We start from the raw sequence: 18,581 nt of genomic DNA, 5'->3' as shown, positions 1-18,581 counted from the left end.
TGTCCATTTTAACTCAAACAGTTTTTGTATTTATATTAGATTGTACTATATCACCCCCTGTTTATTTTTTTCCTCTCAGAACCAGAGGTCAGGAAACGGGGGAGGATCCAGCTGCATGCTACAGTACAGTCAACAAAACTGCTGAACTTAACAGGGAACTCTAGTATTTCCTTTTTCTGATTGCAAGCCATGCTAGCAGCCTCCACTTTGTTCCAGACTAAAATGGCTCAACAACTACTCGATGGATTGCCATACACTTTCATTCTGACATTCATGATTATCAGAGGATGACTCATTCTGACTTTGGTTATCCCCTGACTTTAACTCCAACTGCAAAGCACGGCAATATATATACATAGGTATCATTTATTGTCTTTGTGGTGTGTAAATATACATATGTAGGAAATTGTAAAGAATGTGTTAAATATGATATAATTACTTTATGATGTAAACATGTAGCTATTCATGCTGATTATGGTATAGTAGTGGAAAAGGGGGTAGGATTAAATAAGCTTTTGCTTCTTCCTATTCCTTTTTCCGGACATGTTTAATTAATATTCTGTTTTGTTTCTGTTTTGTTCTTTTAGTTTTTATTATTTTAATTTTGTTTTACATGTTTGAAATAAAGCATTCATTCATTCACTCATTCATTCAACTCCAAAGCACGGCACCATTTTTGTTTTTTGTGACATGTCTTGACCAGTATTGGATGGATTGTGATAAGAGTTGCTACAAATATCCATGGTGCTGGGTTAACTCACCTGTGACAATTTCCTGCATGTCTTCCCTCTCTCCCCCTTTCATATCTAGCTGTCCTATCCATTAGGGGCACAAATGCCCAAGAAATAATCTTAAAAAAAAACCATGAGATGATTTAGTTGTAGTTTTTTTTTTTTTACTGCTGCCACTTGATTTTAGTCGAGAACCATATTTAACTGAGCCCGACATTTCTCTTTTGTGTGTATGCAGTCTTTTTCACTACATTATTTTGCTGCTATCCTTTTTTTAACCAGTTTCATTATCAAAATTGGGGTGTTGGTGTTTAGTTATTTCTATTTATATTACCATCACAGCTCATTATACCATTATGCTTTTTTATACCTTTTATGGCCCAGTTATTTTGTTCTGTATTGCATTTGTTTACATTTCCCTTGTTGTGTTCTGTAGTGTTTAATTTTGTTTAAATAAAAAATGGGTGAAATGCTCTCAGCTCATGTCCACAGTGAAAGGTTAAAGGACTGCATTTTCCCTTTCTCAGCATGCACTGAAGTGTAAAGTGATGTTGCAAACTTTCTGTTGTCTCCTTAGGAACTTGGTTTAATTGTGCACTGTTGAGAGGATTGCTAAAACATTGTTTAAGACACTGGCTTGTGCCTGCATTTACAAAAAAGGAAGACATGAGAAATAATCTTGTTAGTGTTGAAGAGGTGGTGTGGATGACACCGGTTTGGTCGCAGCAGGTCACAAAACTGGTGTCTTTTTCTGCAAAACAACAAACAAGTCATTGTCTTTGTAATGTACTGGCACCTGGTCCACTGTGTGTATTAATAATGTGAAGAGGAAGGAAGTCTAGTGGGTTTTAACACTATCTGCTTTCTGTCTCCTGCTTACTCTCATACCCAGAGAGGAACGTTGCAGTTCAAGAGAACTTCCTTATATATTGAAAGTAGAATGCTTCAATGTGACTAATCTATATCTTGTGTACATTTGTCTTTTGTCCCTCACTGAAGCCACACGATGAGAGGAGCAGCTATGAGTTCAACAGCAGCAGCGAGGGGTTTTGTTGTCTTCCTTCTCTCTGTGCCAGGTAATGTATATCCACATTTACATTTTAGGTCATTTAATTCACTTATTCAGTGCAGCCTTAAATGGGATTAAAAAGTATTCTAAATAAATTCCAGGAAGACCACATTTTTCAAGTCTTTGAAGAGGTTTGGTATTTTTCAACCTGGACCCTATTCTCCCATGTTTTAAGTGCCTTAAGTGACTAATGGGGACAACCATTTTTTGAAGTTGCACCAGTATAGAGCAAGTGCCCTGCAGCCAGAAGCCAAAACACAGGCTGCAATGTAATCCTATCACACGAAAGGTAAAGAAATTAGAATTTCTAAAGACATTATTTCTCTGTAGGGTCCTTCCCATAATGTAGTCGGGCACTTAGAATAACCATCTGAGCCTGTCAGTGGCAAAAACAGCACTTTTAGTGGCCATACATTGACGGTTCATAATTGCCCCATAGGATTACATTGCAGTCCGTTTTGTGGCTGCAGGGATGTCACTTAATACTGGACCAATTTCAAAAATGATTGTCTCTACTAGTCACTTATCATCAGGATCATAGAAAAGTAGGGTCCAGGGTCCAGGTTGAAAAGTACAGAAGTTCCCCTTTAAGTCTCTGTTTTCTTTATTATTACTAGCACAAGTGGTTTTATTGTGGTTAACTGACTAGTTAATTTTTTCGCACAAACATCTTACCTTAAATTTGTAAAATTATTTGTTTTCCAATCAAATGCAAAATTATTATTTTAAAAACATCCAAAGGAAAAGCATCAAAACATTGTGTCTGAACCATAAACTGTTTTTGCATGAACAATTCCTTAAATCATTTAAAAATTGTTGCCAATTTTATTTTCTTCTCAATCAACTGATGTCGTTTCAGCTTTACTGGTATTGTGTTGGGTAGTTTGAGCAGTAACGGTGTGTCATAGTTCATGGATTCTTTATATGTTTTGTATACTAAAATCTGAATATGTAAAGTAACCAGTACATAAAGTTGTCACATAATTGTATTGGAGTATAAAAGTACAATATTTTCCAATGCTGGCATGAAAAGAAAGGTCTTTGGTGTTTTTTGCCCCCAACGTCTCCTCCTAGGCAGTGCGGCAATGGTTATGTTTAGGGTTAGGGTTAGCTGCCTGGAAGGCGCCGTTGGAGGCAAAAAACACCATCGAGCGAAAAGAAAGGACTCAAAGTAAACTAAAGTACCTCAAATCTTAAGTACAGTACTTAAGTAAATATACTTAGTTATATTCCATTACTGATGTGGGGGGCCAAAGTCATTTTTAGGGCCCGAGCGCCAACAGCGGCGAAGGCCCTATTGAAACTGAAGGAATTATTATTATTACACCAAATGAATTGGCTTTTTGAGGGGCTTAACATATTCAAAAACTCACCAAAATTGGCGGTCGCATCAAGTCTGGTGAAAATGTACGTATTTTAAGGGTTTCGGGAATAGGCGCGCAAAAATGGCTCGCTAGCGCCCCCTACAAAGTTAAAAAAATTGAGCCCCTGCAGAGCGTTTAACGTAGACTGACGAAAGTTGGTACACATATGTAACATGTCAAGATGTACAGAAAATTCATCGTCATTGGAGCCATACCCTAAACCCAACAGGAAGTCCGCCAGTTTGATTTCAATGTTCGAAATTAGTGCGATTTTGGCCATTTCCACATGTCGTACTTTAACAAACTCCTCCCAGAGATTTCATCCGATCAACTTCAAATTTGGTCCGTACCATCTTAAGACATTAAAGATGAAAAGTTGTTAAAAGAAAAACTTTTCGTCATAGGGCATGGCCGTGGCGGGGCGGCCATTTTGTGCGTTTCGCCATCAAAACAGGAAGTGGCTGTAACTTGGGTGTACATTGTCCAGTTGGCTCGAAACTTTTCAGGATTCATAAGAGTCCAACCCTGAGGACAAATAAAGGCTGATATTTACTTAAAGTCATAGCGCCCCCTAGTGGCAACAGGAAGTAGGCCTAAAAGTCAAGGTGCTATACTTTAACGAACTCCTCCTAGAGATTTCATCCGGGGGACTTCAAACTTGGTCTGTACCATCCCAACACCTTAAAGATGAAAAGTTATTAAAAGAAAAACTTTTCGTCTAACGGTGTGGGCGTGGCATGGCGGCCATTTTGAGTGTTTAGCGATGAACAAGAAAGTGGCTGTAACTACAGTGTACATTGTCATATCTGCTTCAAATTTCATACCATCAACAACAGTCCAGGCCTGAGGACATATACAGGCCAATATTGACTTTTGGTCATAGCGCCCCCCGCTGGCAACAGGAAATGCACCTTATATGACAAACATCATCCGATTTACATGAAACTTATAATGTGTGGTCTACATGTGATACTGAGCCGCCCTCTATAATTTAACCATGCCCACTTACTCAGGACACGCCCCCTTTCATAACATTTGAACCATTTAAGGTAGAGTCTTGTGTGAGGTGTCATTGAACTCAGCAGAGAATTCCTTCTTCTTTGGTGATGGTTTGGCCCCTATGTTTAAGCCACGCCCCCTTTCATAAATGCTGACCCGTTTAAGGTAGAGTCTTGTGGGAGGTATTATTGAACTCAGCAGAGACTTCCTTTTTAATTGGTGATGGTTTGACCCGCCCCCTATACTTTAGCCACGCCCCTTTTCACAGCTAATGAACCGTATGACGTAGAGTCTTGTGTGAGGTATCGTTGAACTCGGCAGGGAGTTCCCTTTTCATTGTTGACGTTTGCGGTGTCTGAGTGCTGCGCAAATGCACGGTCGCAAGGAGAGGCGTCCGCCAGTAACCCCGACGCACGCAGAGGCGCGAGGGCCCGTCCATCGCTGCTTGCAGCTTTAATTGATATTTGGAATTAGTTCAGTTCTCTTGCAGGTTTACATAAAGAAACACTTTGTTTGATTTTATGTATCTGATTGTGCTTCCTGATGTGCCCTGTGTTACAGTAATGCAGGGTCAGAACTGGAGAGTGACTTACAATCTTACTGAGATCTGTGCCTTAAAGGGATCAACAGTGGAAATAAGCTGCACCTACAGATACCCATCCAGAATAAATGGCCGTGAAACTACAGTGGAAAAAACAATTTGGTTTACTCAAGTAAGTGATAGTGAGCCTGTGGATCTGAGAACAGACTCAGAGTATTCAGGCCGTGTGCAGTCTCACTGCGGTAAGAACAGTTGCACTCTGAGAATCTCAGACCTGAGAGAGAGAGACTCAGCTGAGTACAAGTTCATGTTCACAACAAACCTACCAGATGGGAGTGTTGCTGGTGAACCTGGAGTCACTTTGTCTGTCACAGGTAACATTTTCATCTCAATATTTATTTTTGTTTTTGTCACTCACTTCATTCATATTCTACACTTGTGTATACCGTACATGTACATTATTTTCAATCCTCTTAAAGGTGCTGTATGTAGGATTGTGAAGATCCAGGACTTAGCCAAAGAATTTGAACATCGACAACTTCTCAGTCCCTCCCCCCTTTCTGCTAAAGCCCAAACGGTCTCCTAAGCCCCTCCCCCCACAAGAGATAATGAATGCGTGTGCATGAGCAGTGATTGACACACAGTAAGACCCCCCCCCCCCCCCGGCCATTATTGGAACATCTGAACAGGGAGCTGTGGATTTTTGCAAATCACACAACAGGCTTTAGGTGGTGCCAGAGGAGCTGGAGTTTTTTTTTTTTTTAAATTACCTGCTTTATGTAGTTCTACTGGAACATAGGGTCAGTTTCAGCAAATATGACAGAATATTAGTTTTATAAGTCTAACCTACTGCATCTTTAAGTGTATTTTTTCAGTAGGTGTTCTGGTATTTTGATCTTTTGTTATCTTATTTTCTTCTATCCATCATCTATATATATCTAATATCTATCATCTACATATACAGTACATATATATATATATATATATATATATATATACAGATTTTGTCACAGAGATAGTGTCACAACGTGCATGTTGCAGCTACGAAACTTTACAGGTGTGTAGTTCGGATCAAAATAAAGGCGGAGTCAAAGATGTGTGGTAAAAAGTGGTGTTAAGACAGCTGGGGCACAGAATATGCAGATGCAAAATTTTCCGCATATTTAAAACAACTTAATTTAAAAAGAAATTCTGTATTACCACTAAAAACTGTAAAGAAAATAATTTGCAGATTCCGTTTGGGTCTGTTGCTAAATGGTCAGTTGACTGAATGTTCACAAGACCACTTTATGTGATTAATAGCTCTGAATCGTTTGTAAAAATATCTCTGAGATTAGATTCTCTCTTCACCATATATTGTTCCCAAGGAGAAAACATGAACACCCATGCATAGATGCTGTGAATGTGTTTGGATTAATGTATAAATATAAATTATATTTCTGTTCCTTTTTCACAGATCCAGATCTACGGGTTCAGGTGAAACCAATAGTCCACCAGGGTTATACCAAGGCAGAGCTGAAGTGTCACAGCCCTTGTCGTCTCCCTGACCATCCTTCCTACATCTGGTACAAGAGTGGACAAGAAATTGAGGCAGAAACATCTTCTTTAAAAATCTCCTTTGAGTTGACAGACAGCTATTCCTGTGCTCTTAAAGGACGTGAGGATTTCCCCTCTCCTTCAGTGTGTGAGTTTACTCCACAGTCTACCACTAACAGAACGCCATGGCACATTTAACTTGTGGCACTGTCAAATGAAATGTTTTAAATATGGATGAACTCACTTCCCCTTTCTATATTAACACCATCTTTTCTCACTTCTGCTGTCAGTAGCTCAACGACAATACAACCTCTGTGTTACTGCTGTGAAAGATTTAAAAAGTTGTAACGGCTCAGTTTAAAAATGATTTTATCTTTCAGGTGTCTATGGTCAGCACTGCCACAGAGTGCTGTACGCTGACAGAAGCATCTGTGCCTTCAAAGGCTCATCAGTGGACATTTATTGCATGTTCAGCAGTTATGAATCTATCACATCTAAATTCTGGTTCAGTCCTGAACGTAGTCATCAGTGGCAGAGTGCTTCCCAGCCTGAGGACCTTAGTACAGACTCCCAGTATACAGGTCGTGTTCAGGTCATTGAAACATGGAGAGGACGCTCCACTCTGAGAATCTCTGACCTGAGAGAGAGAGACTCAGCTGAGTATCACTTCAAATTCATAACACCAAACTTTGAATGGAGGAGTAGTTTACCTGGTACAACTCTGACTGTCACAGGTAGTGATCAACACAGCACAGTGAATGTGACATATAGCTGATGTCATGTAGAAGAATGTCATGTGACCCTAATGTTTAAAAAAAGAACAAAAAATTCCTTTTTTTAAAGATCCAGATATGCAGGTGCAGGTGAGGAGATCATTGTATACTTCCTGGGCAGAACTGAAGTGTCACAGCCGTTGTCATCTACCTGATCATTCTTCCTATATCTGGTACAAGAACGGACAGAAAGTTCAGAAAAAAACATCTTGTTTTTATTCTGGCTATAGCTTTGGTTCTGCAGACAGCTATTCGTGTGCTGTAAAAGGACATGAGGATTTCCCCTCTCCTTCAGAGTGTAAGTTTACTCCACAGTCTTCCTCTGACATATTGTCATGTGGTGGAGCCTGTAACCTGTACTGTACCTTGACTGCTTCAGTAGGAGCTGGTGACTGAAAAATAGCTGAGAGTTTGAGGAAAACCATAACACTGATGGCTCAAGAGAATTTTAGACATTTTGCATTTCAAAGTTTACATTTTTGTGTGTGCATTTAGTTCTTCTGTTTAAATGTGTGGGATCACAAAAGCCTTGGATGGATCAGGTGACTAAGCCTATTAAACCAACACTTGGTCATTGGGGAAATTCAATGATCTGTTCTTATATTCGTAACTTCTTCTTTTGTGGGTCAATCTGGCAACCAGTTTCTCTTGACTCTCAGTTTTAGATGAGTCCAGAAAGTAACTTAGCATAGTTTATATTTCAATTACAAAAATGTCCCTCAGAAAAAGAAAAGTGGCAGGTATGAAAACATAAAAACAGCAGTGGCTGAGCAAATGTTTGTCTAGATCGTAGACTGATTGATTAGTGTTACATGGTCTGGATAGTCGAGCTTTGTTGCGGAACTGATGATGTCCAATAATATGTGCCTTAAATAGATGCAATAACATGTTTAAAATGTTTTTATATTTCAGGTGTCCATGGTCAATCCTGCAACAGAGTGACGTACACTGACAGCAGCATCTGCGCCTCCAAAGGCTCTTCAGTGAACATTTCTTGCATGTACAACAGTTACCAAGATCAAGTTAAATCTACATTCTGGTTCAGTCGTGAGTGTAATCATCAGTGGCAGAATCCTTCCCAGCCTGAAGACCTTAGTGAAGACTCCCAGTATACAGGTCATGTTCATGTAGAAACAGAGAGAGGACGCTCCACTCTGAGAATCTCTGACCTGAGAGAGAGAGACTCAGCTGAGTATCACTTCAAATTCATAACACCAAACTTTGAATGGAGGAGTAGTTTACCTGGAACAACTCTGACTGTCACAGGTACTGATCAACACAAACTGATACAGTGGCACTCATAAGTTTATGAACCCATGCTAAAGTTGACTAAAAAGAGGAATAAAAAAATCATCTTTTGGAAATTGATCTTAATGCCTTAATTAAAAAATTGAGGAAAATCCAACCTTTAAGGACACCAATTTTCTTTGTGAATGAATAATGTATCGTAAATAAATAAATGTTCTTCCTTAAAATACAGGGGTATTTAGTGAGTACACCCCTATTTTTATTTTAAAGGCCAGTTATTTCATGGATCCAGGATACTATGCATCCTGATAAAGTTCCCTTGGCCTTTGGAATTAAAATAGCCCCACATCATCACATACCCTTCACCATACCTAGAGATTAGCATGGGATACTTTCCATAAAATCATCTCTCTAGCATCTCTTTATCAGGATGCATAGTATCCAGGATAATATGCATCCTGATAAAGTTAGGAATTAAAATAGCCCCACATCATCACATACTCTTCACCATGGTTTTATTTCAGTTAGCCTAATAGCTGGTTTGATTTGCATTATGAGTGCCACTGTATATTTACAGCAGCAGTTTAACTAAAACTTTTTGTGCCACTTTCTAATAAGTCACCCATGGGTCTATACAGGCTGATCTAATGGCTTTATTAAAAATAATTTTCAAATGCTTTGTAGATTAGTGATAAAGCAATGCAACAAATAATGTTTGGATTACAAGGTTGTGAAGAAGGCGTTGGTTGAGGATAAACATCAGCTAAAGAGATTTTCTGCAACCCAAAGGTTATTATGCATGGCTTGTAACTGACCTATAAAGTATTTACAATGTTTAAACCTTTTTTTTTTTAAAGTGCATTAACAGAAAGTGTTACAAAAATATGGGTTACAAGTTAAAGTGAAAAAAGTAAAAAACTTTTTATGATTCTCGTAGGGTTTGTATATATCCTATATACCCACTTTTGTTCGAGGTGTTAATCATTTAGGTTACAGATATCTCAAAGTATTTCACAGCTGTAAAGATTATCGCATGTGTGTGATGTCTGTTAGCTAATGGCATTGTGGGTTTCTCCTCTCACATCCAGCTCTCCGGGTTAAGGTGAACAGAAACATAGTCTACCCTTCTTATACCTATGCAGAGCTGACGTGTCACAGCAGCTGCAGTCCAGCTGATGGGCTTTCCTACGTCTGGTTCAAGAATGGAGCGAGAATCATGAAGGAGGAAAGTTCTTCATATAAAGACCGGTTTTATCTCGGAGACATCATCTCCTGTGCTTTAAAAGGACATGACAATTACAGATCTTTGGCAGTGTGTGAGTTTACTCCACTGTGTACCTAACAAAAAATGTATATCGAACATCAACCTCCACTACCCAGTACCTCTTTGGGTGTAATATTTGCTTCTCCAACTTATAAATATATTTATGTTTTCTACTCCAGATGCTTTGAAGGTTCCCTCTGTGTCAGTGAGTCCCTTTGGTGAAATCATGGAGGGCACTTCGGTGACTTTGACCTGCAGCAGTGATGCTAATCCAGCAGCTACTTATACCTGGTACAAGGAGAACCAAAAACTTCTTAACAAAGAACCACAGCTTGTCTTCAGTTCCATCCAGTCCTGTGACTCTGGAGAATATTACTGTGCAGCTGAAAACGAGCTGGGAAAGAGGACATCTGAATACATCTTTATTAATGTGAAATGTGAGTGAAATTCAGTTTATACTAGAAAATGCATTTCCTGCAGAAAATGCTTGTGAATGCTGAAAAGCTAAATTGCTAAAGCTAAACTGGATTGCTGGCATAATTGCATAAGAAGAAGGTGAAGTAGTGAGAATAGTTGGGAAAGTGGGAATGGTTTTAATTAGTATGAATTTCATTGAAATGTTGAATACCAATAATGTATCAAACAAAAGTGGAATATTTTGAGTTTCTTTTTAAAAGCTGTCGCTACACTGAATTGCTGGTTGAAATGGGTAAGAAGGTGAAGTAGACAAGTATCTACTTTTTGACGTATAATTAGTGTATGAGAAGTAAGAATTGTGGCCGTGAGAGCAAGTTAAAGAGTACGTTTTAAGACAATGTTCTCTCATAGTATAGTATGTTGAAAAAAGTGATAAAGTCACAGTATAGTATGTTGAAAAAATGTATTAAAAAATCATTATTTTGAAAAATAATCACAGCATAGTATGTAGAAAAAAGTCATAGTAATCAATGTCGAAAAGGTGATTAAAAAGGCATAGTATAGTATGTTAAAAAAAGTGATAAAGTCATAGTATAGTATATCGAAAAAGGTCATAGTATTTGATGTTGAAAAAATTGATAAAAAAAGTCATAGTATAGTATGTCAAAAACAGTAATGGTGTAGTATGATTAAAAAGTAATAGTATAGTGTGTCCAAAAAAAAGTGATAAAGACTTGTTAATGGTTTTTTGACAAACTATAGTATGTTGAAAAAAGTGATGAAAAAGTCATAGTATGGCACAGTTGGGGGTTCAGTGCCTTGCCCAGGAGGTGATACCACCATACTTTGGTCCATACGGGGATTTGAACCAGCATCCCTCCGGTTCTCAATCCAACTCCCAAAAGACTGAGCTACTGCCACCCCATGCTATGGCATGCCGAAAATAGTGATAAATAAATCATAGTATAGTAGTCAACAAAAGTGATAAAAAAAAGCATAGTATAGCATGTCGAAAAAAGTCAGTACTATGTTTAAAAAGTGCTAACCACTGCGCCACCATACCACCAAATACAGTGTGTTGAAAACAGCGATATCATATTATGGTAAAAAAAAGTCATAAAAAAATCATAGTATAGTATGTCAAAAAAAACTGATAAAGTCATAGTATAGTATGTTGATAAAAGTGATTAAAAATTCATGGTATAGTATGTCGAAAACAATCATAAAAAAGTCATAGTATTCAATGTAGAAAAAAGTGATAAATAAGGCATAGTATAGTATTTCAAAAAGTGTTCAAAAAGTCATACTATGGTATGTTGAAAAAAGTATAGTATATTGAAAAAAGTGATAAAAATGCATAGTATAGGCCTAGTATGTCGAAAAAAAGGGAAAAAGTCATAGTATAGTTTGTTTAAAAAAATCATAGAATAGTATGATGGAAAAAGTGATAAAGTCATGGTATGGTATTTTTAAAATTATCATAGTATAGTATAGTATGTTGAAATAAGTGATCAAAAAGTCATAGTATAGTGTGTTGAAAAAAAGTCATAGTATAGAACATATATATATATATATAGATAGATAGATAGATAGATAGATAGATAGATAGTATGGTGAAAAAAGTGATAAAAAATCATAGTCAATGTAGAGTCAATATAGAAAATAGCAAAAAAAAAAAAATGATAAAAAGTAGCTCACCTGGTAAGCGTGCACCCCACGTACAGAGGGTCAGCCCTTGCCGCAGCGACCGCCGGTTCAATTACCACCTGCATCCCTTTGCTGCATGTCATTCCCCCTCTCTCTCCCCTTTCATGTCTAAGCTGTCCCATCAAATAAAGGCCTAAAATGCCAAAAACATCTTATCAAGAAAAAAGTCATAGTATATTATGTCAAAAAATTATAGTATATGTCAAAACAATAATAATAATAATTTCGAATAGTATTTCGAAAAAAGTCATAGTGAAGTATGTCAAAAAAGGATAAAAAAAAAAGTCATAGTATAGTGTGTTGAAAAAATTGATTAAAAAAAATCATTGTATACTATGTCGAAAAAAGTGATAACAAAGTCATACTATAGTATGCAGAAAAAAAATCATCAAGTCTGGAAGAACATGAAAACACACAAAAAGTGTAAGTCATGCAATACACCAATTATAAAAGCAGAAAAAGGTGTACAATATATATAGCAATAGTGTGAATACTGCTGAATCAGCATTTACACAGTTATGCAGAAAATGTACAGCTTAATGTTCAGATTTTAAACACTTGAAAAGAGTCTTTCTGGGTCTTCAACTCTGTCTGCTTCATATTCACAGTCTGCTGCTGTATTTAACTGAGCAGATCCAGTAGTTGCTTATGGAGAGGTTTAATTCACTATTGGCAACATGTGGCTGATTGTATAGTTAACTTATGTCAAATCATCTCTACCAGATGCTCCAAAGCTTCCCTCTGTGTCAGTGAGTCCCTCTGCTGAGATAGTGGAGGGCAGTTCAGTGACTCTGACCTGTAGCAGTGATGCTAACCCAGCAGCTAACTACACCTGGTACAAGGAGAACCAAACACTGCTTCAAGGACCAGAAGACATCTATCATTTCCCCTCCGTCAGTTCTGAGGACAGAGGGAGCTACCACTGCAAGTCTGAGAATCAACACGGAGAGTTAGCCTCTAAGTCTGTATTTATAGATGTTCAGTGTAAGTATTAAACATTTGCACTTCTCTTAGGCTAACACTGTATTTAAAAGTAGGGATTAGTGGGTTGATTTGTGTGGTTGGGGAAGTAGAGCCACCTGTTGTTTCCAGGAAACCAAGGACAAAATTGTCTCATGTGACCATACATAAGAGTCCATTTTATGTACTCCATAATGGAGATAGAGGGACACAAATATGTTTGTACATTTAAGTTTAAACCTGTCCAGACACACAGCATGTCTGCTAACATTAATGATTTGGCTCCCTTTACATGTTCTCCTCCAGATGGTCCAAAGCTTCCCTCTGTGTCAGTGAGTCCCTCTGCTGAGATAGTGGAGGGCAGTTCAGTGACTCTGACCTGTAGCAGTGATGCTAACCCAGCAGCTAACTACACCTGGTACAAGGAGAATGAAGACTCACCAAAAGCATCAGGACAGATCTTCACCATCACTGACTTCAGAGCTGAACACAGTGGGAATTATTACTGTGAAGCCCAGAACAGAAGAGGACGTCAGAACTCCACCTTACATCTGATTGTTGTAGAAGGTAAGTTTTTTTAATTCACTTTCTCTCGCACACACACACACACACACACACACACACACACACACACACACACACACACACACACACACACACACACACACACACTCTCTCTCTGCAGCAGAGATCATAACACACCATCTGGTGTAATGCAGTGGGAACAGATTCCCCCAGTTATGTGAAACTGCTCAGACCTACCACTAAGATTGGTAAAAATATAATAGTAGATAAAAACACCAGCCATGTGTTTTGGTTTTGACAAACTGAGCTTTTTCAAACCTTTTGGATGCATGTTACAGTTTTTTTTCCGATTGCTTAAGCACTACTTTGAAAGCAGGAACCGTTTTTTTAAAACACTACACACAATCAGCACAACCACACACCCACTCAGCAGAACACCTCAGACCCTTTGCAAAATGAAACACTTTTGCAAAAACTATACACTCATTTATTAAAACCATATTGTGTTACCATATGAAACACACACGTTTCACATGACTTCATTCTGTTTGAACCAGTTACACGCTCGATGGTGTTTTTTGGCCTCCAACGGCGCCTTCCAGGCAGCTAACCCTAACTTTAACCCTAAACATAACCATTGCTGCGCTGCCTGGGAGGAGACGTTGGGGGCAAAAAACACCAAAGACCCAGTTACACACTGCTGTTGCTAACCTAAAATACTTTTAGCAATTCTACTTCTCAGTGATTAGAGTACTGTACATGAAGTACACAGAGAAAGTGCAAATATACAATAAGTTCACCAAACACTACACAAGACCAATGCTGCAGACTGAGGAAAATATAATTTATTTCTCTCCATATACCCAAATCAGACAACATGTCAACATGGAGAATCACAACAAAACATGTCCCAGTTTTCATACAGCTACTACAGTAGTGTGCATAACACTGTTAGCTCAGCAAACAACAGACAAACATAAAATACTGTATCCAGTACAGGTTACAATTACAGAAAAAAACAACAAACAAACAAAAAAAGATCTGAAAAAGTACAGAAAATACTAGACATTATCTCTTCGCCTAGCTGGATCTGGCCAGAGAATTTCATCAACATTACAGGCGATAGCCTTATTGGCAAGGTAACGTGGGCAGAAAAATCTTGAATGTGGAATCCATCCTTGCACAGCTGCAAGTCAACCTGTTTACAGGCGTCCTACATGGCCTGAATGAGGAGTACCTCTTTCTCTACCTCCTTCTTATCCTCTGTGGATTCCCCCTTTTCACCCTCCCTCTTCTTCTGACTCCTTTCATTTTGGTTGAAGGCAGATGAACTTACCTGCTGCATTTTTATAGTGCTTAAACCTGATTGGTGTGTCTACAATTAAACAATCATATGTTTCCGCACTTGATGGCTGTGTTATACAGATCAGCTCATAGGTGTGGTAATATGACAGTCAGTGCTTTGGAATTTCAAGGAAGTGACATCATGACATACTTCTGTGTCTAATGTATACAAGTGTGTATTGTTTTGCAAAACGCGTGAAGCTGACATTGCGCTTATAGTGGTGCACATCTGGGCAGGGCTTAATTTGAGCCGGAACACACCGGAACATGTTCCGGCACCTCCGACGTTGGATCCGGAACCTATTTTATTGGATCCGGCACCTCCTGTGTCACTATGAAAAATTAATCGCGTAAATGAAAAAAATAAATTACTGTTTGTGTAGCGTTCAATGTTTTTATCTGTCTTGAGGTGAATTTTCAGGGTAAGAAAGAGGGGGGAGAGGGACGGTAGGAGGGGAGGCACTTCAAGTGACACATGCGCTTGTGCTGGTTGAGATTGCTGTTGGCCTCATTTCACTCAAGGGAAAAATGTCAAAAAGACAACAAAGTTTGCTTAACTTTTTCAAATACGCTGGCCAGTCGGATCCCAAAAAAGCAAAAATTGTTTCCGTCGATCAAGAATGTGGAGACATTACATTTCGTACCCATGCAGTGCACGTTCTGAAATAAAAATAAACATTGCCCTGATGTACACACAGCGTTGTTTAGGCTTTTTTACTCAGAGAAGCTATGTAGGCAGTGTAATTTTTTTTTTTGTTCCGTTACCTCCAACCCCCGTCGCCGGATCCCCCCCCCCCCCCCCCCTGCGCTCCGGGAGCTCCCACTTTACAAATTAAGCACTGCATCTGGGCCAATGTTTTGCTCCTTGAGTGTAAGGTTTTGATAATTGTGTAATACTTTTAGTATTACACAATACTACATTAGTCAAATACATTTTAAAATTGGATCTAATTTTCCTTGGAGTCGTTTCTGTTTTGAATCAGACTTTTTAAAAATAATTCACAAACATCCGGTTTGGATAGGTTTTCCAGAGGTCTGTTTCCAGAGACCAGTGAAGATCTCAATTCAGAAGTAGATGGATCAAATAGAGGATATAGCCATTGAACATGTTTTTTTTTTTTTACACTGTCACTCTGAGGCTAGTCTATATCCTTGACGTACCACTTCCGGGATTGCTCCGTTGCTCCTGGAAAATCCGCCGGATTTCACTGATTTAGGCCGGATATCCGTTGCCTTGGGCTTCCTTTGTGTTGGCATTTTAAACTCTGTCGATTTATGAGGACTACAGTTAACCTTTTCTCAGATCTCTGCAGGGTAAACCCAGACAGGTAGCTAGACTATCTGTCCAATCTGAGTTTTCTAACGCATGACTAAAACAACTTTTAAACGTACACGTTCCACCAAAACAAGTTCCTTCCATGCCTATTTTGCAGCGGCACCGTGGCTTTTCTACGGTGCTTAGCACCGCCCAAGATGATTGTGATTGGTTTAAAGATATGCCAATAAACTAGAGCATGTTTTCCTCCCATCCCCGAATGCTATGTGGAGTAGCCAGACTCTCCTCCAGCGCGTTTTGGAGGAGGGTCTGGCAAAGCGAGACTACTCTGAGGCCAATGGTGCTGTACATCTTGCAACAGCCTAATTAATTGTTAGTGTTGTCATTTTATCACCACTTCTAGGAGCATGGAAATCATCAGCCGTTGGAACAACCACTGCTGTTGTCCTGGCTGTCATACTGCTCTCTGTTTTTATGTTGGCTAGGTAAGCACCTTCATAGTCATTGAAACAAACATGACTCAAACAAGTCTTATTAACTAAATTATTAACTTGGATCTTATTTTTGAAAAGGTTTGGCCATACATTCTGTCATTTTTGGCAACACTGTACTCTCAACAGTCATCCAGAAACAGGGGGGCATTGTTACAGTTTAGTACAATGTGGAAAGAAATAAGGCAATAGTTTACTTTAAATGTCAGTGGTATCCATTATGTTAATGGGAGCTGCTGTGACTGACTGCCTTTGTGCCACTCTGGTGGCCATTTTGTATATTGTGTTGTGTGCTTGTTGCGGTTTCCCATGTGCTCTGTGGTTACCTGTCTGTCATGTGTCTTTGTCTCCGCCCATCCCCTTATATGGTCTGCACTTCCTGCCTTGTTAGTTTCCCTCCTTTTATGCTCTTACCTGTTCCCAATTATGGTCTTGTCCAGTCCCCTGTCTTCCTGTTAATTGGTCTGTGCATTTCTACTCCTGGTGTTCCTCTGTCCTTTGTCCTGTTCGCTTGTAGTTGTAAGTTTGTAAGTTGTAGAGTCAGAATAAAGCATGTTTGTCTGAACTTCTGCCTGGAAGAGTCTTGCATTTGGGTCCTCCTGCTGAAACCGTGACAGTTAACACAAAACTATGGATACAATAGGTCAAAAGTTGTAACAGGAAGTCAATCTGTAATCTGTGACAGTTTGGGTGATGCTTTTAAAGTTGGCTTAAATTTTCTTTTCCAAATATGTTTGTTTAACCTGGAGGTTTGCTTAAAATGTTTCCCTTCATTAAATCATTGAAATCATTAAAGCAGTCAGTTTGTCAGAGTTAAATTATTCATTAATTTCTTTCTAACCAGAAAGAAGAGTGCTTCCAAGCAATCACCTGAGTCTAAAGAGAGACCAAAACCCAGGGAACAGGTGAGGAAGAAGAGTTGAACCAGACTGCTGGGTCACATGTGAAAGCACTTCATCTTGCTCTTTTTCCCAAATTCTTTTGGGCCAATTACATTGGGCTGCAGTAATCTACTTCCTACCTGTAATGATACTTCCTGGAACGTCTGGCTTTGTAGAGGCCACCTCTGGGGGAGTCCCTTTACTGTATGTAACAGTGATCTTGTCTCTGCAGTATCTAACTACTCAGAGACAGCTGGACAATAGGCAGGAGGACCTTCACTATGCCAGTGTCCAGTTCTCCAAGAACCAGCCAGATTCTCTCTACATCAGACCAGCTCGGCTCCACAGAGAGGAGGAGGAAGAGAGCATTGTGTACGCTGCCGTCACATTTAAGAGGTGAGCAGCTCCTCTCACAGGAACATTATCCTGACTTTAAGATTAGAATGACTATTAGCTTGGACACATCTCATCGCTGTTGCATTTGCCTGATGTGCTTTGACCTGTTTTATAAATCACTGTTTGTATCATTTAATATCTTATCTATTAAAATCCCCAATTCAATTTTTTTTCTTTGAAAACCAGAAGTCAGAAGTCAGACGGGGAGGATTCAGCTGCATTGTACAGCACAATCAACAAAACACCTGCTGAACACAGAAGGAATCTCCAGCCTGCTATTTATATTGAGTAGTTTGTTTATTTAAGCAGGTAACCACTGATCGTATATATTTCTTTGTGAAAATACAGCAATACATTTCAAATTTACAAACTTAAACAGACTCTCACAGCCAAAACAGGCTGGCTTTAAAACAATACCAAAATTACTTAATGCCTTTTATTGTGACATAATTTATATTCCATGTTTTTGGGAGTCTAATTATTTAGAAGTACTTTCATACTATACTTTCATACTTTCTTGTATGAAACCTTGGTCAACCTTTTCATTAGAAATGAGTATGTCTTTGTGAGGCACTTTGGTGCAAAACTTGTTTGCTGTTAAGTGCTCTATAAATGAAATAAACTTGTTTGTTGATAATGAAGATGGGGTCTTTTGCTACAGTTTGTTGTATTAATCCATCCTTTTATCAACAATATGTTGTACTTGAGCTCATTTTACAGACGCAATGCCTATTGTAGTATGAGCTAAAATAAAACGTATTGTTGTAGAGGGTTGTATCTGCTGGGGGTTAAAACATCTATAAAAGCTGTGATACCCTTGAGAAGACAGTTTAGTTTTCTTTTATTAGTGATTTTTAGTTCTTTCTCATTCTTATTCTTATTATTATATCATTACAGTAAAGACAAACCGGTTACACTTTACTTGAAGGTCTCTACATAAGAGTGACATGACACTGTCATGAACGTGTCATAAACATTATAAACAAGTCATGAACTTTTATGACATAACGCTTCTGTCATTAAGTGTCATTCGGTTTTTGTCATGACAAGTTATGGTTA

At 38.7% G+C, this 18,581-nt stretch overlaps 2 protein-coding genes across 4 annotated transcripts in view; both read left to right on the top strand.

Moving 5' to 3' along the window:
* Positions 1 to 1,215, top strand: part of LOC116042140 (B-cell receptor CD22-like) — a 52,797-nt gene extending 51,582 nt beyond the window's left edge. For both annotated transcript variants that reach the window (XM_036000930.1, XM_036000929.1), the window contains one exon: positions 80 to 1,215. In XM_036000930.1, the coding sequence (XP_035856823.1) occupies positions 80 to 164 (85 nt within the window). In that variant the 3' untranslated portion in view covers positions 165 to 1,215. The remainder of the gene's footprint in view (positions 1 to 79) is intronic.
* An 83-nt stretch (positions 1,216 to 1,298) lies between these two features.
* On the top strand, positions 1,299 to 18,252 carry LOC116065641 (B-cell receptor CD22-like). 2 transcript variants are annotated; one of them, XM_036000927.1, is made up of 14 exons: positions 1,299 to 1,807; positions 4,725 to 5,078; positions 6,161 to 6,388; positions 6,621 to 6,974; positions 7,084 to 7,311; positions 7,926 to 8,279; positions 9,350 to 9,577; positions 9,705 to 9,962; positions 12,373 to 12,633; positions 12,916 to 13,176; positions 16,158 to 16,239; positions 17,090 to 17,150; positions 17,359 to 17,522; positions 17,716 to 18,252. In XM_036000927.1, exons 1-14 carry the CDS (start codon positions 1,738 to 1,740, stop codon positions 17,825 to 17,827), a joined length of 3,015 nt encoding a protein of 1,004 aa, XP_035856820.1. In that variant the 5' UTR covers positions 1,299 to 1,737; the 3' UTR covers positions 17,828 to 18,252. The 2 variants fall into 2 exon arrangements, with proteins under 2 accessions (XP_035856820.1, XP_035856821.1); XM_036000928.1 differs by having other exon boundaries at positions 17,709 to 18,252.
* Positions 18,253 to 18,581: the final 329 nt, after the last annotated feature.

The sequence above is a fragment of the Sander lucioperca genome, chromosome 4 (genome assembly GCF_008315115.2).
Source record: "Sander lucioperca isolate FBNREF2018 chromosome 4, SLUC_FBN_1.2, whole genome shotgun sequence".
Classification (NCBI taxonomy): Eukaryota; Metazoa; Chordata; class Actinopteri; order Perciformes; family Percidae; genus Sander; species Sander lucioperca.
This window is presented reverse-complemented; position numbering and strand designations above follow the sequence as displayed.

Excerpts from the sequence above, each read along its gene's own strand:
- LOC116065641 (XM_036000927.1), top strand. The coding sequence starts at position 1,738 with ATGAGAGGAGCAGCTATGAGTTCAACAGCAGCAGCGAGGGGTTTTGTT. Across the intron at positions 12,634-12,915 it reads TGTATTTATAGATGTTCAGT|ATGGTCCAAAGCTTCCCTCT; the intron begins GTAAGTATTAAA and ends GTTCTCCTCCAG. Across the intron at positions 16,240-17,089 it reads TCTGTTTTTATGTTGGCTAG|AAAGAAGAGTGCTTCCAAGC; the intron begins GTAAGCACCTTC and ends CTTTCTAACCAG.